The 22,920-nt window shown below is 63.0% G+C and overlaps 1 protein-coding gene across 8 annotated transcripts in view; it reads right to left on the reverse strand.

Annotated features, from left to right (window-relative positions):
* The window catches only part of FBRSL1 (fibrosin like 1), an 87,382-nt gene that overhangs the window by 63,109 nt on the left and 1,353 nt on the right, over positions 1-22,920 (reverse strand). For 7 of the 8 annotated variants that reach the window (XM_060027826.1, XM_060027829.1, XM_060027830.1 and 4 more), the window contains exon 2: positions 8,402-8,602. In XM_060027826.1, coding sequence (XP_059883809.1) covers positions 8,402-8,602 — 201 coding nt within the window. Of the gene's footprint in view, positions 1-4,899; positions 7,564-8,401; positions 8,603-22,920 lie in introns of those variants that run through there. The other variant, XM_060027832.1, reaches the window with a different exon arrangement.

Consider the following 22,920-nt stretch of genomic DNA (forward strand, 5'->3'; position numbering starts at 1 on the left):
AGCAGCTAGCCAGGACCCAGAATGGTTCTGACTTTAAGTTGACTCACCGAAAACCCTTAGGGAGGGGTGTCATTACCCCACTGTACAGATGAGAAAACTGAGGCACCAAGGGGTAGTCACCTGCCCAAGGCCACACCGCTAGTAGGTGTCAGAGCTTATTCCCCACCACAATGCTCATCTGCCAGAGGCCAGGTGTGAATCTTCTGGAAGGACTCTACCTGGCCCAGTCTGGAAACTGTCTTGTAAGTGATCAGAAACACCCCTAAACAAACTGGCAAACAAATGTGGGCCCGGCCGACAGGTGTGATGGTGAGGAGGACGGACGGGCCAACGTGGGGTGCGCCCAGGACTCTGCAACTCTCTGTCTCACTCTCGGCGTTTACCGAGGCTTCAGGGGCCCAGCCCTCTGCCAGCCTCGGGGTTACCAGGCCTGGTGGAGGGGTGCAGATGAGAAACGGGTCATCACCACACCGTAGAAGGGTGAGCTGAAAGAGAGGGGCACGGGGGACTTCCCTGGTGGTCCAGCGGTTAAGAATCCGCCTTCCAATGCGGGGGACGCAGCCTGGGTCCCCATTCGGGGAACTAAGACACCACATGCCGCGGGGCAACTAAGCCCGCGCGCTGCAACTAGAGAAGCCCACGTGCTGCAACGAAGGCCCAGCACAGTCAAAATAAAAATTAAAAAAAAAAAAAAAAAAAAAAGCGGGGGTGAGGGGCACGGGCACAGGGGAGGGAGGGCGTATGCGGAGGGGTGGGCGGCGCGGGAGCTGAGCCACAGGGTGAGTGAACTGGGAGGCAGGCTGAGGCGGGGGGAGCAGGGGGAGCTCAGGCCATATCCAGGAGCCAGGACTTCCCGAGGGTGGAGGGGACCTTCCAGAACGCTTTCAGCAAGGGAAGGGCATGCTCAAATGAGCTCCTGAGAGGAACCTCGCTGCCCGCAGACAGGCAGGGAGACGGGGGCGGCCAGCTGCTGCTGTTGTCTTCCACGGAAAGGTCAGGGTCAAGGGCAGAGACTCTGGAGCCGAGCCAGCTGGTTTGAATTCTGGCTCAGCCACTTTTCCCGCGTGTCTTGGGCAAGGTACAGAGCTGCTTCCTCGTGTTGTTGCTGTTGCTGCTTGTTGTTTGCTTCAGCGCCCGCGTCTGAAAATGGCACTGGCAACACGCTGCCTCGCAGGCGTGGTCGCTGAACAGTCCCTGGGCCGACTGCGAGGTCAGCTTCTCTTTGCTGGTGAGATGGCGGTGGGCTGGCCGTGACGGGTAGGCACGGCACCCGGTGACAAAGTCAGTTTCTTTAACAGGTGCAGGACTATTCAGATCACCTATTTCATCTTATGTCGGTTTTGGCAAGTTGTATTTTTCAAAACGTTTGTTCACTTCACCTAGGTTGTTCAATTACTGGAATAAAATCGTTTCTGCGCCATCCCTTCCACGTCTGTAGCACCTGCAGTGCTACTACCTTTTCCGTTCCTAACACTGGTAATCTGCGTTCTTTTTTGCTTGATCAGTCTTAACTAGGGAGTTCTCAATTTTGCTGATGTTCTCCAAGAAACAATTTTTGGCTTTCTTTTCTCTGTCGTTTGCTTCCTGGCTCACTAATTACGCTCATTTGCATTGGCCCCTTTCTTCTTCAGGATTCCTTCCTCTTCTCTTTCTAGCTTCTTCAGGTCACCGATCTTGAACCCGTCTTCCTTTGTAACACGAGCACTGAAGCTAGAGGTCTCACCCCGAACACCGCTTTAGCTGCAGCCCACACACTCTATATGGTGAATTTTTGTTTCCATTTGAATTTTCTATTGAAACCCTGCTCATAAGGACAGGTAGGAGGCAGAAGCAAAGGACTGGCCTGGGTAGGGGAGTGAGCAGTGGAAGGTGGCTCCCCGTTTCTGGCCCAATCACTGGGGCAGACGCAAGGCTCCCCACTGAAGTGCGGGGAAGCTTTAGAAGAGCTGTGTTCTGGCTTGTTCTCACTCAGTGCGGGGCTGTGGCATCTGAGTGGAGGGTCTTGGCCCTGGATACACACGCCTGGTGCTCAAGGGGAGGTTCTAGGCTGACACGCGCCCGGCTTTGCGGTCCAGTGGTGAGGGGTCAAACCAAGGCTGGCTGAGCGAGAGAATGAGGAAACCAACAAGAGGAGCAAGTGTGGGGAGAAAGTGAACTTGGGAAGCTCACCTCCCCACCCTGCCGGTTCTGAGACACACTGGACCAGTCTGAGGCCAGTCTCTACTGGGAAGGGCTGCATAAGGGCAGAGTAAGATACACGCTGCCTTTCCAAGACTTGGTACAAAAATACTGGAATATCCCATGGATAATTTTCATAGTGACTACATGTTGAAACGATACTACTTAGAATATAGCCGTCCCTCGGTGTCCGTGGGGGACTGGTTCCAGGAGCCCCCTGCAGATACCGAAATCCACGGTTGCTCAGGTCCCTCATATAAAATGATGTAGCCCAGTCAGCCCCCTGCGTCCGTGGATACACAGAGCTGACGGTACATGGATCTAAAATATATTAGGATTAATTTTGTCTCTTCTCTTCATACTTGTAATGTGGCTCCTATTACAGTCCTATCAAAGAGTGTGCTGTTCCAAGCGTCACCTGCAGGGTCAGGACCTGCCTTTGACAAGGCCCCTGGGACCCCCCCAGGGGTTTGGGCGGTGCACCCCTCAGTCTCAACCTCCCCAGTCCCACCCCTGGGATAGGTTTCTTGCCAAGCCCCCCAGGCAAGGGCAGGTGGCTGGACATGGACACCATCTTCCTTAGACACCACCACCCCCGCTCTGACAAGTTGCTAGGGGTGTCTTGCGGTCAGTGCAGCCCCTGGCTGGGGGCAGGCGGGCCAGCCAGACGTCTGTGCACACCAGACACACGCTTGCCTCTCCTAACATACTGGGGGACTGAGTCACATTCCGTGTCTGCAGGGACAGAGGCTTCACGGGGCGCAGGTGATCTGCTTCAGTCGGGACGCATCCTCAGTGTCGGCGCCTTAGGTGCTGACGACGTCCTCGTGCGGGGAGCGGCCGGTCCAGGGGCCTGTCCTCCCCAGAGTGTCTGCCACGTGATGGAGTAGATCTTGTTGGGAGTGACCAGGCGTTCACGTGTGGAGCACCTCTGTGCTCAGAAGAGGTGCGTGCACACGCACACGGGGAAGGCCTGCGCACGGCAGCAGACAAGCAATCCTCCCCAGGAAACTGCCAGCCGGGACTGGGCGTCCCAGGTGGACGCTGGAAGTGGCGTGTGGTCCTCTTTGAGGGCCAGGGACTCATCAGGGGTCGCCCACGCTCACCTCCCGGGGCTGCCCTGCCACCCACTGGCTGGATCCCAAGGGGTCTCCTTAGTAAGCACCTGCACAGTACGCTCCATCTCTGGCCGCTTTTGGACGGACCACCTGGTCACCCCTCCCTCTTCAACCTGGCAGCAAATCACAACCACCACTGCCCTTGCCCATCACAGGTTTAACAGGGACCAGGCACCAAGTCAGGGGCTCCTGCCCAGAAGGTGCCTGTCCCCTCCCCACAGCCCAGTCTGCAGAAGGGGAGGTGGGCTGCAGGGCCGGAGGAGAGGTCCCAGTAGAGCACTGTGCCCAGGCTCTGGTCTCCGTCCGAGGGCTCCCTGGGGCAGCATGGGGCCTCCCCCAAAGCCCCACGACACCCCCAAAGACTCACTCCAGCCCCACCCACCAGGCTGGGCTGCCCTACTCTCCCTATGACGGGGTGGGCCACACCCCACACCCCTGGCCTCGGGGCCAGGTCAGTTGCCAGGGCCCCAACCTCTGCCACCAGGCCACGCAGAGCCCACACAGCTGTGTCCTTTGGCCAACAAGGTGAGTCATCAAATTAGAATTAGCCACCAAAGTTTCAAAACTCACTGAATCCACAGAAAAACCCAGGTTTCCAGTTGTTCGCGGAAACAAAGATCTGGCCACACTGGACCTATATTTTCTCATGGCAACACGGGTCCCCCAGGACACGACACACGCAGCCCAGTCCCCTCCGTGGCCAGCGGGTGCCTCGCCAAAGTGCACGTCCCTCAAGGTCCCAGCACTTTGAACCTGAGGCCAGCTGCAGCCATGCGGAGCCCCGTAGGGGTTAGAGGGCCCCTGCAGGTTCAGGCAGAAGCCAAGCCCCTTCCTCAGCAGCGATCACACAGGGAACAGCCCCACCCCAGTCACCTCGGAGCTCCCCCACAGTCGGGGCCCTTCCGGAGGGGAAGAAGGAGGGCGGCCCCAGCCGTGGTGTCCCTGTGGGCTCAGCCCTCTTCCCCACCCCCCTTCTGCCATCAGAGATGGTGCCCCGACAGTCCTGTCTCCCCCACTAAGTGGCACCCAAGCACTGCAGCCAACATGCCCAGAGCAGAAAGGCCTATAAAGGCAGCAGCTGCACCCGTCCAGTCCTGGCCTGCCTGTGCCACGCCCAGACAAGAGCACGGGGCCGGGGGCGTGGGCGGTGCAGAGATGCTCACGCTGCCCCTTGGGTTGGGAGTTCAGGGCACTGGGAGGGAGGGGGTGGCCTGAAGCCTTGCCACCCTCACTGCATGACGACAGGGAACAGTGGGAATGAACGTGAAGGGCCAACAACAAGACCTCAGAAGCGCCTTCAGTGGCATCTAGAAAAAGACCCCTTCCAGAGCCGGGGCTCCGAAACAGGACAGGTGGAGCTGATCCATCAAGGAGGCTGCCAGGGAGGCCTGGAGGGTGATTATGGCGAGCTGAGTCCCCCCAAGCCCACACCACGTGACGCAGTGAGCCAGGTCCAGGCCAGGCACCCCCTCCCCTGGCTGCTCTCCTGCAGCTCAGCCGGAATGGAATGAACGACAGGCAAGTCCAGATGTGCAGAAAACCACTTGTCAGAGTAAAGCACTTCCAGTACGACACACACTTCGTTAAATTACAAACACTGATGCTGTTATAAAAATAATGGCACAGCACTTTTTATTTTCTTTAATCAGAAAAATAAGCCCCATGTTTCTGGGAGGGAGACCAGGTATCTGTAGGCTCTGCTCTGGGTGTCAGGACCCCCCGAGGGCCAGGGTCCTCATGACCAAGCAGGGAGGAAGGCTCGGGTCTGGAAACCGGGGGGCACCTCCGTGGCCTCCATGAACCGGGTCGGTATTAGAGGTGGCTGTCACAGCCGGGTGAGACTGGGCGCACAGAGCACTGCGTGGGAGCCTGGCCAGGGCACCCCTGGTGGCCGACGCTGCTCTCCCACCTTGTGCCCAGGACTCCAGGAGCACTAGTGCGGGGCTGCCCTGAGCCAGAGGTCAGGGGCAAGGGGTGGTGGCCCTTGAGCGCAGGTGCGGGTCGGGTGGGAGTGGGGGGAAGCAGAGAAAGGTTTGTAGTGTGAGGTCTGTCCTGACCGGGGACGTCCTAGGGGGCCCGGAGCCGGAAAGCTGTAGGGGACGAGTGGGATGCTGGGAGGGGACATTCTGGGAATGGCCTCAGGCCCTGCAGGCTTTCTTGGTCCAAAGCTGGGGGGGTGGACAGGAGACTGCCCCCAGCTTCAGTGCTCAGTCACTGGGGTGGAAGAAGAGTCCTGAGGGGGAGCCTCTTGTCTCACCAGTAATTGCTACTCAACCACAGACAGCCCTGAGCATCCCTCGCGTCCCCTCTCCACAGTCACAGGACTCTAGAGCTGGGCAAACATCACCCTTTGCAGAGGGAAGCAGCAGGACCTCAGGCCTGGCTCTGGTTGTGCCCACATTCTGCCTGGTGGGGGACGGGAATGCACACTGGCCAGATGGGGTGGGGCCCAAGGAGGGCAAGGCCTACAGCTGGCACGCCCCCCAAAATCACACGCGCACACACTCCACGCACAGGCAGACACGCGCCGTGTATATGCGCAGGCAGACTCACACGCTGGCTGGGCCGCACACCCGGGCGTGGAAGTCCAACATCCAAGGACATGTGGGCACCTTAGAGGCAGAGAGAGCTGCTAAAGGACCCCCAGCCCACAGGCCTGAGCCTCGGGGGTGGCTGTGTGCCCTCTCCCGGGCGCGTGCGCGTCACAGAGCAGCGGGCACGGCGGGGGCCAGCCTGGCGGGAGGTGGGAAGGCGCTGTGGTCCTCTCCTCTCTTCCCGGCGTGGGGGGCCTCGGCTCGGTGGTGGCCCTGCAGGGGCTCCCGTCTCTGCTGGGCCTCAGCCTCCAGCCGCACACGGCCCGGCCTGTCCGGAGAAGGCCTCCGGCCAGTCTGACAACACATCTCGGGCCACAGGCTGAGGGGGCCTTGGCCCGGCCCAGCACAGCCACACCTGGGGTGGTCTGGGAAAACGGGCGTCAGGCTCCAGGGCTCACAGATGGGGCCTGGCGGGCCACTGCAGGGGTGGAGGATCGAGTCCGTCGTGACCTCAGGGGCCGGCAGGGTTGGCCTGGGGCCAGGAGGGAGAGCTGGGGCTGATGGGCCCGGACCAGGTCCAGCAGGGACTGCCGTGGCTGGCTCGGGGGCCCCAGGAGAGGCCGGCGGGGCGGGGCTGGCCGGCCCAGGAGTGACGGGCGCTCAGGTATAGGGAGTAACGGCTGGGGCTGGCAGGGCTGGCTCGGACCCAGAAGTGACCGCAGGGGCTGGCAGGGCTGTTTCGGGCCCAGAAGTGGCCGCTTTCGTCGGCACGGCTGTTCTGGGCCCAAGAGTGGCCGCTTGGGCGGGTGAGGCTGTTCTGGGTCCATGAGTGGCCGCTTTTGTCGGCACGGCTGTCCAGGGCCCAGCAGTGAAGGCTTGGGGGGGCCAGGCTGCTCTGGGGTTTCGACTAATTGCTGGGGCTGACTGAGGCCCAGGAGGGACCGCCGGGGGCGGCTGGGCTGGCCCAGGAGGGACCTTCGGGGCTGGCATGGGGCTGGGGACAGCCGCCGGGGGCAGCAGCACTGGCCCGAGAGTGAGCTGGCGGGCCGGCGACGTGGGCGCAGCACGAGGAGTGACTGTGGGGGCCGGCACCGCTGTCCTGAGGATGCCCTGCTGGGCTGGCCACGGAGACACGGGCCCATCCACGACCGCGTGGGCCAGCAGCGGTGCCAGAGGGCCAGCAGGGACCGACAGAGGTGGCACGGGGCCAGGACAGACCGCAGGGGCCGGCAGCGGTGCCACGGGGCCAGGATGGACCGCAGGGGTCGACAGAGGTGACACGGGGCCAGGAGGGACCGCAGGGGCCGGCAGCGCTGCCACGGGGCCAGGAGGGAGCGCAGGCGCCGGCAGCGCTGCCTGGGGGCTAGGAGTGCCCAACGCGGCTGGCGGGGCTGAGCCGGGAGTGACCGCTGGGGCCGGCAGGGCTGATCTGGGGCTGGAAGCAGCTGCTGGGGCCGGCAGGGCTGACCTGGACCCAGAAGTGACCGCCGGGGCTGGCTGGGCTGTCTTGGGCCCAGAAGTGACCGCTGGGGCCAGCTGCGCTGACCCGGGAGTGGCCGCTGGGGCTGGAAGGGCTGCCCAGGGTCCGGGAGAGCCCGACGGGGCTGGCAGCGCTGACACGGGGCTGGGAGTGACCCCTGGGGCTGGCTGGGCTGGAGCTGCTGCTGGCGCTGGGCCGGGCCGTTCTGGTCCCAGTGGTTGGCTGGGAGCGGCCCCCCTTCTGGGGAGCACACCTGCATGGAAGAAAGAGCACGTGTCCACCTGGGCAGGTGTGCCTGTAGACCCCCCATCCAGCCCAGGCCCCTGAGACATGCTGCCCCCTCACCAGCATTCCAATCCCCAAGGGAGTTGAAAGTGGAGTGTGAAACACCAAGAAGAACCCCTCTCTGAAAAGAAGGCGCAAACCAGTGAGTCCCTGGAGAGGAAAACAGCTGTAGTGCTGAGCCGACACCTAGGACAGAACCCTGTACCCTGGGAGAAAGCCCCTGGCCCCAGTCTCCCTGCCCCATGCCAGCTGGGCTCTGGGTGACAGCAAGGATGGCCCCTCCCAGCAGGGCTGCTCCTTGCACCTGGTCCACCAACCACAACTGATGTGACTCCCTCCCTGTCTCGCAGACCCACTGCGTTTCGCGTAAGTTTAGCACATGGAGAGCACCCAGCAATGAGCCTGGTCCCCACGCGTTACAGACACGCTGGACACCCCATAGTCGGCGGAGCCTGACAGACGCAATGGGGAAACGGGGCCAGCCTATCAGCGGGTGCACCCTCCAGTTCCGCCTGAGCCAAGCACCCCCTGCCCCCAGTTCCTGGGTTCCTGGCCTGGTTTGCCTTTCTCTGGCTGTGACCCCCACCCCCCACCCGGGGTGTCCCCTGCCTCCACTCAGCACCCTCAGACTTCCGGCAGGCGGCTGCCCCCGGCCCCAATCCACGTATGCCCCTAACCCCACCCCCGACAACAATGGAGCGCGTTGCCAGGCAGGCCCAGATGCCGACGGGTGGTGTCCAGGTGCTGCCGTGGCCCCCCGGCCGCCCGGGAGCCCTTGATTCGGAGTGGGAGGGCCCAGCGCTCACCTGCTTGGTGGGCTGCAGCGGGGCCTTCTTCTCCCCTCGGTCGCAGGTGGGCTCCAGGTCCTGCTCGGAGCTGCCTGCCTCCAGGGGCCGCCCGTTCTCACCAGGCTCTGCAGTCGGGCAGTTTTCTGATTCACGGGGCTTCTTGACAAGGCGACGTTCCCACTTCTCCTTCCGCTCGTGTGGCTTCAGGGCCATGTCCTTCTGTGGGGTGAGGAAGGACAAAGCCAGTTAATCGGCAGTGACACGATTCCAAGTGTTATCCCACCAGTGACACCATGAGAGACCACGTTGTGCCGAAGGTGGGGCCCTGGGCATGTGACAGCACCTACCTGGAGGTGCCACTCCCCGCCACCCCCCTGCAGTGGGCTGTCAGGCTGCCACACCTCGGGAAGGAGCCTCCCATCCTGGGAGGGCCACATGAAGGGGAATGAAGGGAGATGGGTGAATGCGTAGGCGGCAGACGGGTCTGATGAGCGTGGGTGGGCCTGTCAGGACTGGGGGTTTGGGGAGGGTGACTGGGGTGAATTTCCCGAGGAGCCCAGCCAGTAACGTGGGGCCCTGATCCTTGGCCCAGTGTGAGGCCTCACCCAAGCTCAGCAGGAAGCAGCTGCTGAGACTGGTGGCTGGGCTGGCCTTCAGGAGGCATGGCCCATCCTGGCACCCTCTGGATTCCTGGTCTGAGACCGGGGCGAGCCCTGGGCTGAGGGCCATCACCGCAGTAGCTGGCTGCAGGCAGAGATGCTGCAACTCCAGCTGCCCCGTCCCCTGGTCCTGAGCCACCCGTGGGTTTATCAGCCCAACTCGAGGATGCCCAACTGGCATCCTGACCCAATGGGAGCCCGTCTTGGGAAAGCAGTCTCCACGTCAGCCAGGTGTGCAGAGCTGCAGCGACCCCAGACGTCACCCCTGGAGCAGGGAGCTGGGCCTGCCTTGTTCACAGCTGTGCCCAGTGCCTGGAGCCGGGCCTGACACACAGTGGGTGTCTAATAAGCACGTGCTAAAACGATGCCGGCAACGGCAGCATGGTCTCCCATCCCCACGGGCGGCTGGGCCTCTGCACTGCCTGCACAGCTCCTACTGTGCAAAGGGGGCCTGGACCCACCACCACCCGCAGCTCTGCCAATGTGCCCAGAGATGCCTGGCATTCACTGGTGGTGAAGAGGGAAGGTGCACCCACCGGCCTCTTGCTTGGGTCCATGGGGGAACCAGGGGCAGCGCCAGCGCCACTGGGCTGCTAAAGAGAGAGCTAAGGAAATGCCAACAAGGGACCCAGAAGGTTCCGAAAGTATCTGCCCACGAAGGAGGGGAAGAGGAAAGCCTGAATGAGGGCAATGGTGACTTATCCCAGGTGACACCCTCACGGCCCCCCAGGAAACGTCCCTAAGCCACTTAAGCAAGTGGCAGGAAGGACCAATGTCCCAGCCTGCTGTGGGCCCCTGGACTGGCGGCAGGGAAAGGGATGTGCTGTGCTTGCCGCGTGGGCTCCTCTGACCTGGAGCCAGCAGCTACCTCAAGACGACTCCCCACGTCCCTCCTCCCGTCCAGTGAAGGGGGGCCACAATTCCCAGAATTCGAGAGGAGTGCCAATGAGGTCAGCCAGACTGGAGCTGTCCCTCCAGGCACGGAAGCCCCCCAGCTGCCCCGCCTGGTGTGGCCCGTGGCCTGGCCTGGGAGCAGCCATGTCCAATCGCAGGCTGACTGACCACCCCCCTCGGCGGCTGCACACAGTCGTGTCTGCACAAGGCGGCGGCAGCAGATCCCCCTCGTCTCCCAGGCCCAAATGCATGGGCACACAGACCTGCGGCTCAAGCAGGATCTGGGGAGGGAAGGGCCATCCACAGCCTCTCAAGAGGGGGCATGTGGCACCCCTTGACCTCTGACCCCACACCAAGGGCTGGCGTACTCACCTTCCTGCACGCCCTGCATCCCTGCCCTGTCCCCAGTGTCAACTCAGGGGCTGACTCAGCGTCAACCAGGAAGAGAGAGAGGGATGGTGTGCCAGTGGGGTTGGGGGCTCCTAAAGGTCAGCTGAACCGTGAGGCCGCAGGCAGGACGCTCGTCCTGGTGCATCTGTGAGGTCAGACACCCTTCCACGCAGAAGCACTCCCACCACACATGGATCTGCCCAAAGTTCCACAGGCTTCTGCCTGAGCAGCAGGTGGGACCCCAACGTCCTGGATGCAGGATTGACCCTTCCCCATGCTCACACTCTGGGCTATCAGACCCCAGGGACACCCACAGGTCATCTGCACTTCCGTGGCCACTGCCAGAACCCCAAGGGCACCAGCTCATCTTAGCCCGAGGGGGTCACTCTCCCTCATGCCCTGCCGACAGAGCCCCTGCTGACCCCAGGACTTCCCAGCACCGGCCCTGCTCACAGGCCAACTCATTAAACTGGCAGTGAGCGCCGACTCGAGGCTAGCCTGGCTCCAGGCACCTGGGACCAGATCAGGAGGGAGCTGGCCCGACAGGCGAGTTGGCACGACACCCAAAAAGACAGGAGGGTAACACAGGCAGGGAAGCGGAAAGGAAGGAGCCACTTCAGGAGGCTTGGGGGCGACCCCTGGTCAGAGCCCAGGGAGCCTCCCTCAGGGAGCAGCCAGTGCAAAGTCCCTGAAGTGATGAGGAGTTCCATGCTCCCCCTCTGGTGCCCGTCTCCTCAGGACGGTGATGCCAGGAGGGAGGTTCTACTGGTCAGCAGCTGGCCCAGGATATGCCCACAGGCTTCCCTGGCGAAGAACGCTGAGGCTGTCCCTCCGGTGACGAGGAAGCACTGGTGAAGGTGGCTCGCTTTCCACACGCAAAGTACTTAATACGTATTGACTCCTGGTGTGCCCGTGACGCATGAATGTCAGCCCCCTTATAGACAGAGGCCAAGGCCCAGAGAGGTCCAGAGATATTCCTGGTCACCCAGCCCACAAGGGTCTCACTGCTAACAGGCTGCTCCCACACAGGCCCCGGAGAGCAGCGAGGCCCCCAGAGTCCCTACCTGTCCACCCTGGATGTCACCTCCTGACCACGGGGCGCCAGTCTGCAGGGCTGTTACCTTAGAGCCTCACTGCCCACCCGTGGGTGCCCACCTCCACCCAGCCCCATCGTGGTGCAGAGGGTGGGCCCAGCAGGCTGCGGTCAGAGGCCCCAGGGAGACACAGGGCAAGTCCCCAGGCACCACGCTGTAAGGGGTGCATGAGTCAGGGCCCTCAGAGAAACAGGCCCACAGCGTGCGGGCGCAGGCGAAGCTCGGTTAGAAGGCGGCGGCACGACCGTGCAGGCGACCCGCTGCGGGCGGCCTCGTGACCCCAGAGGGCCGCGGGAGTAGTTCCAGTCTGAAGGTGGAGGAAAGGCCCCCGTCAGACAGGAGGAGCCCCCTCTTCCTCGGAGCAGGGCGGGCCTCCTGGTTCCACACAGGCCTTCAGCAGACAGGACGAGGCCCGCCCGCATGCAGGGGACGCCTGCCGCACTCAGTCTGCGGTGGAAATGCAGCCCCATCCACACAGCCTCCCGTCCGGGGCCAGGCTGGCACGGGCAGGCGCCACCTGAGGGGCCCCGCGGGCGTGGGGAGGTGGGGCTTTGAGGCAACCCCGCCCTGCACACCCGGGACCCTGGAGACCCTGGGGCCCCGGGCAGGACGCGAGTCTCTGGGCTGCAGCCGTTCTGGTCAGGCCCCGGGCCCAAGCCTGCCCTGACAACGGGCCTCTCGACTCCCACACCTCGGAGCCCCCCCACCGTGGGCCACCTTGACCTTCTCATCGCCACAGAAAGTGGCAAGTTATCTCCCCCGACCTCCCCATGGGCCACCTCCTTCCGGAAAGAGTAACTAACCATCCTGTCCCCGTGCGACCTGGTCCTGGGATGCGCACGTCCCGCATCACTGCGGGGTGAGCCTCGCCTTTACAGGGCAGGAAGGGAGCAAGGACCCGCCTCAGGGTCTTTCTAGGGCCACCCGAGGCCACTTCTGACCTACTTGGCTGAAGTCACAAAGACTGCTTCTAGCCCGGGGGATGACCTCTGAGCTCTCATGTCTGAGCCCTGCAACAGAACAGGGCTGCCTGTGGCGCGTCCGAGCAAACACAGAGAACGAGTCCACTACTACCCATGAATCTACAGGGGCAGCCTGCCCCAGGGGGACACCTGGGACCTGTCTTTCTAACAAGCATTTGTGAACAAAGAAGGACAGGGAAGGGCAGACGTGCAGCGAAGCAAGCGTGGTGCTGACTCACGTGGTGAGCACCTCAGACAGACCCGCCCCTGCCGCGCTCCGGGACCCACCTCGGCCCCTCCACAGGTTCTGGAAGGGCCTCAGGAAAATTCTAGGTCATCTCTCCAGACACATCTGGCCACCGCATCGTTCATGTGGTAAAAAGGATGCGTCTGTCAACCACAGACTGTTCTAACTCGTCACATCTTCTGTAAACCTGTTTTTGGCATTCTGTTGTTTTTCATTAAAAACAACTAGATTGTCAGAATCTTTGAAACACCAGTGCCTCTCCCCTGGCCTGGACTCAGTCCAGCTCCATCCTGGCCACAGCCCACAGTGGCAGGTGGGGACCAGGGCGGGACCTCCTGCATCTGGAAGAATGGGGGGAGCAGGAAAGCCACCTGCCTTGGCCGGGCTGAGGTGCACCAGGCGTGGGCCTTGTGCAGACGGAGGGGACGGCAGGACCACCGGCTCTCTCCTGGCTGCCGCAGGCAGGAGGCCTCGTGCTGCACACGTCCTGGCTCCAAGCGAGGCCCATAGTGTTTCCCGCTTGAAGGTTCGAGAGCATGAACTCTAAGCCAAGGGCCCTGCCAGTTTCCTCTCCTGGAAGGAAAATCGCCACCTCAGCAGGATTTCTCTGGAGCAGGGCTTACCAGCGTCCAGATGCAGCTGCCCCTACCCCAAGCCACTGCCATGAGAACGACCGCAGAGCTCCCTGGGCTTCTGTTCTGTACCGCACTGCTAGTGAGCGCGAGCCAGGCCTGAGCTTGGTGCCCGAGGCTGGGGCTGCCCTCGAGGGCCTGTGACACCAGCCCCACGGGGGTGTATCTGGGCCCGTTTTGAAGGCTCAGCCATGCTTGGGCACACGCAGTGCCAGAGTTCTGCCCTCACTGGCCTCAGTTTCCTCATCTGTAGTCTGGCGCGGCAGCTGTGCCCAGGCCTGCAGGGAGGAGCGAGGCTGAGGCGTGCGGGGGTTTCACACACAGCCACGCTTCTGAGCCACACTGCGGGCCCCCACTGACTTGAGGCAGTGGCCCTGCAGCGAAGCCCCCCGCAGTAGCCAGGCCCTCTGACCCTCCCGGACCACGGGGGCGGGGGTGGGCACGTTGCTGTGAAATCAGACTAGATCTTCCTGCAGCGATTTTACGTGACCACCTGTTAACCCCCCTAAACAGGATGACTATGCAGCACCGATACAATTTCTGACTCGCTTCTGTAAACCGACCGTGGAGAGATAAAAGCAATTACAACTAGTAAACACAGACTTGGAATGATTCCCCTCACCGGGGGGCTGAGGCTGCCTGCTCCCACCTGGATCAGGCCCTTTCAGGCCCCCAGACCCTGCAGGCAAAGGCGCGGCCACACCCCTCTGGCCAGGCGGGGGCCCCTCTACTGTGTGAACCACGCTGGGGTCTGCTCCCCAGTACCTGGGCCCCAGCCCATAGAACTCACCCCTCGTCACCAAACTTGGGCAACTCTCGCCGCCGGGGGTGAGAAGGCAGATGGCCCACCTGGGCCCTCACCACTGCCCCCCACCCCACCTGTCCCTCCACTTCCCAGAGGAAGGCTTTGTGGGATGTCCATGTCACCCTAGGACAGGGCCAGGCCTGGAGACCCATCCCCGTAAGGGGCCAGGAGGCTGTGGGTGGCGGAGGTTGCCTTCTCCCAGAACCTCTGGACCTGAGGGCCCCAGCAGCCCTCCCGACTCGTGGTTCAGGCACCTGCTCTCCATGGTTCCAGGAGCTCACGCCACATCCCACCCACGTCCAGTCTGAGTGCGGCCCCACCCACTCTACCTTCAGAGTCTCAGCCATGGCTCACCGGGCAGGCTGTCATCCCCCGACCTGGATGCCCTTCAGAGCGCGTCTGCCCCAGGGCCTTGGCGCAGCTGCTCCCTCTGCCCTGGCACCCACGTGGCTCACTCCCTCTCACCCGCAAGTTTTGCCTCCAACTCCCCCTACCCCACACAGGGTAAAACCGCAGCCCCCAGGCCCCGCCCCGCCTTCCCCACTCCTCAGAGACTCAACTGCAGGTGCTCCTTTCCTGTGGTCGGGGGAGCAGGTGGCTTAGCGCAGGGTCTCTCCCCAAGCGGGAACCCCCTCCCCTTCCCCCTGGCCAGATAGGAGGCAGCTTCTGCACCACCCACCAGCAACTGGTGCCTGACACCCCCAAGTGACCAACTCTCCACGCCTGCCTGGGACTAAGGAGGCTCTGGTGACGACGTGGGACTCCAGTGCCAAAATCAGGGAAGTCCTAGAGACACTGAGGAGGCCCCGTGAACCATGACGACAGCATCTTCCTTCATTTAGACAGCCTTCACCAGAGCCCCTCCCTGCCCACACAGTGGGCTCGGGGCCAGGATGGAGGGGTGAGAAGGTCCCTTTGCCTGGCCTGACCCCCACCCCGGGCCCTGCTCCAGGTGCAGGAAGGCCGGGGACACCTCCAGCACCTGCCGCTGACCTCTCTCAGGGCTTGAATGCTGAACTGGGAGCTGTCCCGGCTGTCCCAACCCTGGCGTGGGGACCAGGTCCAGTCACCACCTCCAGCTATGCTGCTGGGACAGAACTGTCCTCCCTGACCCGTCCACCGCCTAAGTCACATTCACACCACACAGGCACCGCTGCCCGTCTTCTCCTCAACCCCACGCCCAGTGTGCCAACCCTCCAGGCAAGTCATGTTGCCTGAGTCACCTGGCCCTTGAGGACCATTTCCTGAAGGCCTCACTGACATCTCAGCTGCTCCGGAAGCTTCCAGAACCTGCCTCGTTGCATCCTGGTCCCTCTGGGTCCGTTTCCCGCTGGCCCGCTGAACACCTGGTGAGGCCGGCATGGCTAGATGGCAGGTGGTCAGGGAGCCGGGAGTCAGGAGCCGGGCCTCCAGCAGGACGACCACGGCATCTGGAGTGCTTTCCGAGCGCCAGCCCCCTGCACGTGAGTGGGGAGCCCCTCCGGGAGGGAGGCCCTTCCCAGGCCCTGTACCCACCCCTTCACATATCCAGTGAGCCCCCGCAGTGTGCCGGGACAGAGAAGTCACCTGGAAACAAAACACAGACCCACCCCATTGCTGAAGACAAGCCAGACGATGCCTGGCGGAAGAAGGCGGCCGCCTGCCCAGGTCTGCGCCCTGTGGGTCCGCTTGAGCCGCCACCCAAGACCACGTCCACGTGTGGGTCCCCCACCGCGACCCTGGCCGACGGCCTGGGCCACCCTCTGCCCCGCACTCGACTGGGATTTACGGTCACAGACACTGTCCTGACAGTGACATTGCGAGGTCAGTCTGTCCAGGCCCCTCTCGGCATGACCGCCAGCTCCTCCACGCCAAGACAGCGCATCCCACACTGTCTTGGCCCGGCAGGGGAAGCTGTGGGGGCCGGGGCCGCTGCTGCTGAAGCATCTCGTGCCTGCCTTCCGTTCGGGGGGGGCACAAAGAGAAACAAGCTCAGAGAAGGGCCTCGAAGAGGAGACGGGGAGGGCGCAGGACCACGCGGCAGGTACTTCCACCTTGTCACTCCCTAGACGAGGAAACTGAGACCCGGAGCAGGCACAGGGCTGGCAGGGGCCACACGTGAGGAGAGGGAGACACTCACTAGCTTCACTGGCCACCTCAGCTGGCTGGGAGGGCCTCGGAAGAAGCATCCTCAACTTGCTCCTGGGTGACGGCGAGAGCTGGGCAAAGGCCCCAAGGCAGACGTTCCTGGGTGCAGGGACCGAGGTGAGGAGATGGGTAGGGCCAGGCCTCGAGGGGAACGTGGGTTCATTCCGCAGATGACAGACAGGGACCCCTAGGGGATCTGGGCCAGGCAGAGATGTGATCTCTGGAGCCAGGGGCCCCTGGCTGTATCCAGACGAGTCTATGAGCATTCCTGTCTGACAAATCCTCACTGGGCCGCAGGCGGAGCCAGGGCTGAGGGCAGGCCAGGCAGCACGTGGGAAAAGCATCGGCTAGGGGCCTGCCAGGGTCTGAGGACCAGCATGTGGGTCCAGGGCTGGGGGGCAGAAGGGACAGCTGTGGTGTGTGAGGTCAGCTGAGTGATGGGGTCATGGCAGACCCACGGTCCCTGTGGGGATTGGCTCGTACAGAGACGGGAGCCCTGGGGCCACAAGAACACCCCACCCAAGGCTGCAGAGTATTTGCAGGGAGGGTGGCAGCTGCCAGGCACCCGAGGTGGCACAATATGTCAGACTGGGGGCGACCAGTGGGACAGGGCCAGGGGAGAGGATTCAGGACGTGGCTGATGGCCACGCAGGGCTGGAGCTCCCATGGAAGCTGGTCTGGAGGACCCACCAGGAACCTGATCCTCACAGGGTCAACTCTTGACTCAGCGTGAAACTGCGAGGCCCCTCCCTCCCAAGGACAGGAAAGGCAGGGTGGCCAGACACGCAGCCCTAGGCCAGAAAGGTGAAGCCCAGGCTGGACAGGTGGGAGCCCTGCCGCTCTCTGGTCACATGGCCTCCACCCCCAGCCCCCAAGGAGCAGCACAGACCCACGCCCTGTGCCTGGCTCCCATCCCGCGCTGCCACTTGCCAGCCCTGTAGACTCAAAAAGTGACTTAACCCCCATGCCTCAGTTTTCTCGTCTATACAATGGAACAGCAAGCACCCACTGCAAGGGCTGCTAGGAGGATGAAGTGAGCCGAGGCCCCGGAGGCCGTCGCTCCTGTTTCCGTGGCTCTCGGCATCACCACAGACGGGCCGGACTCGGGCCTCCCACTCCTTCCTGGCAGTGGTGTGTGAGTGGCGGCCCCCTGCCAGGGCCACACGTGTGCCTCGCGCAGATGGCGGCTCTGCTCACCACAGTCACCGGCTGACGCTAAGCTCCCACCAGAGAACCCTCCCTTGTCTGGGACCTGCAGGCACCTGCGGCCGGTCAGCGTGTGCTGCTCCGTGCGGCGTCCAGAGGGCAGCGACCGCCCCAGGTGGCTGCTCCAAGGAAGGAGCAGAGCCGGGGCCACTGAGACGCTTCCCCAGGCCAGGCTGTGACCCGGCAGTCCCTGCCCTCACATACATTCCGCGCGCACCAGGATCCCATCAGCTCGCCCGCCACACTTACACAGAGTCCTGGTGAGCTGAATGAAGGGAGTAGCGCAGTGTGTTTTCCTTCCAGGACTACTGTGGGAAACCAGGGCACTGGAAGGTTCTCCACACCCAACTGGAGCCAAATACATCTGCCCCAAGTCCCCAAAGCACTTGACTCCATGCAGGTTTCAGATTCCAGCTCCCGAGGGAGAAAGCGCCTCAGGTGACCCCAGTGACCACCCACATCCCCACCCTCACCCCAGCCGACTAGCGCCTCACCCACCTTCCCCAGGCGTCTCCACCTGAGAGCCCCACCCGTGCCGGCTCCTGCCCAGCAGCCGCCTGGCCTGCACGGCGGACGCTGTCATGACAGCCCGTGACCTCCACCCAGCCTCCGGCGAGTCTAGTCACCTATCTGCCTGGAGCCAAGCCCGCAGCCAGCACGGGCACGGCCACTGCTTATCGATGCTTAGTGAGTCAGGAGAGAAGGACGGGTCAGAGCCCTCCCTGGTGGCCAGCGGTTGCTGCCAGAGGCCCGGCAGCCTCATGCGGGCCTGCCTTCGCCTACCTTGGGGCCACCGCTGCCTGGGCCGCAAGGAGCGAGAGCGACGAGAGACCGTGCCGAGCAGCCGTCCAGGATAGGGAGGCTGCCAGGGCTGGATGAGGGGGGCCACGGCTCAGCTACGCAACCCACGGTGCTGAAAGCCTCTGACTGGGAGGCGGGCCGGCTGCCCAGGGGCCTCACGAGGCTGCACCTGGGGACACATCCTCAGGGGCACCAGGGCCAGCAGGTACGCCAGTCACCAAGGAGGCAGAAAGGGGCTCTCGGCAGAGGAGTGCGGGCCGGCAGGCAGGCGGGCAGCACGGCCTGGGCAGCAAGACCTGGGCAGCAAGACCACAGCAGGCACCTGGGCCCTGCCCCAGGTGAGTGGCAGAGGCCAGGCCAATGCTTCACTCTCCCCATCTGCACAGGGCCCCCGTGACCATGGCTCCCCGCTCCCAGGGCTCTGCGCAGAGCACGTGAACCAGACGGGTCAAGGCCAGGACGGTGGTGTCCCCCAGCGGGTGTCTCACTGCGTGCCACTGCTGTCACTCTGGCGGCCCCCAGCTCACAGTGACCCCACGCCCACGGTAGGGGTGGTTTCCAAGCGCCAGCATCCCTCCTACAGAAGGCCGACTCTGCCCGCCTGACACGCATACCTGGGCCCCCAGCCCTCCGCAGCGCAGACATGCGCACACTGCCCAGAAGCCAGGGTGGGGCAAAGGGAAAGCGGGGTGCAGCTGCCCCCGGGCCGCACCACCGGGGCAAACTCAGCTTGTGGGAAGGGGAGGCTGCAGGCCGCGGGGGCCCACGACGCTCTGCCCCAGGCGCAGCACAGCCTCCAGGCGCCCAGGAGAGGGTGGCAGTGCGGAGACGGACGTCCACCACCTTTCCTGTCGTCAGCCCCCCGCCAGCCTTCACAGCGTGGGTGGGACACACAGGGAAACCAAGGCCCAGGAGAGGGTGGCGGTGGGGAGCCGGACGTCCACCACCTTTCCTGTCGTCAGCCCCCCGCCGGCCTTCACAGCGTGGGTGGGACACACAGGGAAACCAAGGCCCAGGGGCCACAAGTGCTGTGTGTGCAAGCCCCAGCCATGGGAGCAGGGGAGTGGGCCAGCGTGCCGGAGCGCAGGAGATGGCCCTGGCCCCCTGCATGGGGCTCAAGACCCTCACCTGTGCTCAGGGGCAGGCGAGGGTAACGAGCTGAACGTCCGTCAGGACTGTGGCTGCCTCCACGCTGGGTGTCACCTGAGTGTTCGCTCTGTGATCCTACTGCCCGCGATGGATACGTGGTGACGCGGGGGACGCAGCTGAGCCCTCCCAGCCTGGTGCAGCCTCGGGCTCTGCAGTCTGGCGTCGATCCCCGCGGTGCTCAGAAGGGACAGCCCTTCCCTAGAGGTGGGACAGCCGGCCCGGGCCACAACGTTGCTCCTGCAGTGCAGGAAAAGGCTGCCCCTTCGATGTCACGCAGGACCACCCTCTGCCTCTTCCCATCTGCGGACTGGGACTGTGGCGGGCAGATCCTGGGCGAGGACTTGTCCCCCCGCCCAGCCTCAGTTTCCCCATCTGAAGACTAGAAGGCAGCCTGGAGGAGGTGCTCTGGCCTGGAGGCTCAGACGCTCTGCAAGCTGAAGGCTTCTCCGGCTGCTGGCTCTCCTCACAGAGCCCAATCATCTGCGTGGTCTCAGCCCTGCTTCCCCGTCAGAGGGCTGGGCTGGACACGTGGCCCCGCAGGCAAACCAACAGCATGGGCTTCCATCCATGGGCCGTGGGGACTACACCCCAGCTCCCTGAGCACCCAGAGCCAGCACAGACCACGTGCTCTCCGCCCCTGTGGGCCGCTGAACCCGGCGCGCAGACAGACCACCACCATTGAGCCTCCTGATGTAGCCGGGGGTAGGGGGCGTCTCGGCACCCCTCACCGACTCCCCAACCCCCCACAGGGCCAGGTCCAGACCTGATCCCACCGCTCAGCGGGCGTGAGGCTTGCCTCCCAAGCTGGAAGAGCGCCGTTATTTTTAGGGGAAATGCACAGCAAGCCCCTGGGCAGCCCCCCGCGTGGAGTGCAGCAGGGGCAGGGCTCCCCAGGCACGACTCCACGTGCAGCAGCTCACGTGCAGCCTCGGGGTGTGCTCTGTGCTCATAAGAGTAACACGTGTTGGTCAGCGTGTAGGAAACAGAATTAGAGGAAGGCAGTCACCTGCGACCACAGCTAAAATGTGGGGTCTCTTCCTTTCCATCTCTATTCCCGGGTACACACCTCCCAGACATGTGTACAGATGTGGTAAATAACCTTTTCCTGCTGCACAAAAGGAGACACAAGACTGAAAGCGTGGTTACAGCTGCACAACATGCTCTGGAAAGGCCTCGGGCTGGCGAGAGTGGTCACTGAAGGAGGCTGAGTTTGGACCTGACTTTTTTCAAAATACACCTTGTCATAAAGCTTGACTTTTGAAGCACGTAAAAGTGTTTTGCTGTTCGAAAAGCAAGTTAACAAAGAATCACATGGATGCCCAACCAGAAGAGTGGTTCTAGCGGCAAATGCTTTCTCTCCAGACCTGCAGAGACGGAGCTGAGGGCAAGGGCTGGCGGCCCTGAGGGAAAGCCCCAGGAGGCGCACAGTAGGTCTGCTCGGCACGTCCTGACTGCCTGCGAGGTGACTCCCGGGAGACCTCGGGGCCCGCACAACCTGCCCTGCGGTCGGAGGGCAGATCTGCCATAAGGAAGAAAGGTTGAGAGGACCTGGGGAGAGAACCACAGTGCAGCTCTGGCCTGCCCCCAAGGGCCTTCCCATCACCTCTGGTCAACACACTGGGAGGTGGAGACATCACAGGAATCAGAGGGACAGCAAGGGCTGTCCATCAGTCTGTCCCAAATGTCCCTGGTCAGTGAGAACAGAAGAAAGAGCCCCAGTCCTGCCCAAACCACAAGACCGCTGTCCCACTGCTACCTGCTCACTGCCCCCACACAGATAGATGCAGACTCAGAAAGCCGATGGGGACCAGGGCTCAGGTGTGAGACCCCCTGCCCAGACTGGGGCCTGCATCCTCAGGACAAAGGCAAGGAGAACTTGAGGGACACTGGCACCGCGCACAGGTCCCACCTCCTGAGCAGGGCCACATCCAACATTAGGTTATGCTCCAGGGGTGGCAGCCTGTGTCCGCATGGAGGCCAAGACGGACCCCCAAGGGCTTGGCAGAGCTCTGAGGCCAGGCAGGCTGAGGCCTCAACGCTCACGGTGCCGGGCCTCAATGTCCCCATCTGTGCCGTGGGGACACGCAGGCCTCAGAACAGCACCTGGTAGAGCACACTCATCTGCTGAGTGCTAGCTGTCACTATCAGCCTCATTATCAACTATCTGAACTCTGGGGGAAAACCACTACACTTTAGCAAGAAATGAGGCCAAACAAGCGGGGCTGGTCGAGAAGTTATGACTCGTCCAGAAGCCCCGTACTTTCCAAGGCAGGCAGGCTCCTCCCTGGCTCAGAAGGGCAGAGAAAGGGGCACGGAGTGGCCCTGGGGTGGTGCGGCTGTGTGAACGCCAAGCAGAACGCAAGCTCAGTCTCACTATGACCCGGCCGGGCTGGTCTGAGCCTGCAGAAGTCCCCTAAAGCCGAGGCTGCACCTTCCGGCCCCTGATGCAGAAGGGGCGCAGCCAGAGCCACTGCGGGCGGCGTGTGGACCCGACAGGTGCGCCGAGTGACCCTGGGCGCAGCTTTCCTGAACCTCAGCTTCTCCTCTCACTGGTTCATTCCACAAACACGTATGGGGCACTAGGACCCCGCAGGACACACACACACACACACACACACACACACACACACACACACACACACACACACACACACACACACACACACACACACACACACACACACACACACACACACACGGGGCCTGCTCTCTTTCAGCTACAAGTTCTGGCGGGGAGCATCACAACAGAGCAGACAGCTTCGGAAAGAGTGCTAACTGACAGCAGAGAAAGTTTGTGAAATAAGACGGGGAGATGGACAGCTGGGGGGAAAGGCACGCTGCTTCAGGCCATGCCCGGAGAGGGCCTCTCAGAGTGACATTTGCGTCTGAGACAAGAAGGCGCCAAACAACCCAGGCAGAGGGAACTGCAAGTACGGAGGCCCTGAGGCAAAACCCGAAAGGGGCTGATATGCCGGTGTGAGAGGATGTCAGGTGGCAGAGGCCAGCTGATGGGACGCAGGGCTTCGGAGGCCGCAGCAGGGGTTTTGTCTTTTCCCCACGGGGCAGAGCGGGTACACTTCTGGAAGGTGGGTGGTGTATCCCCTCAGAGGCCGCAGGGCAGGACCTGGCTTGTACAAAGGCAGAAAACTCAGCCCTGGGACCTCCCCTGCCCAGTACGGAGCCAAGGCACGTGCCACCACACCCCACCAAAGCGCGTTCGCTGAGGACCCCTAGGCCCAGGAGGCATCTCAGGCCTCCCAGATGTGCACAACAGACGATCCTGACACAGGTGCCCCACCTCTGTGCATCCATGTGCCCAGACAAGAAGGGGCAAACCTGTCCCTGGGCCACCTCTCCCTGGCTGCCAGCACCTGACCCTGAGGCTCTCTACGGACCCGGGGCACCCCTGGGAGGGGGCTCACTGCAGAGACCTGTACTGTGGGGACTTCCCTTCCCCCAAAGCTCAGCCTCTGTGACTGGTGAGTCCTAGGCCACTGGCCCCCAACCCCCAGGAAAAGGGGAGCTGTTAACTGAGCGTTCCCTGGGGCCCCAAACCCAGCGGGTGCTGGTC

This window comes from Delphinus delphis, chromosome 13 (assembly GCF_949987515.2).
Source record: "Delphinus delphis chromosome 13, mDelDel1.2, whole genome shotgun sequence".
Taxonomy (NCBI): Eukaryota; Metazoa; Chordata; class Mammalia; order Artiodactyla; family Delphinidae; genus Delphinus; species Delphinus delphis.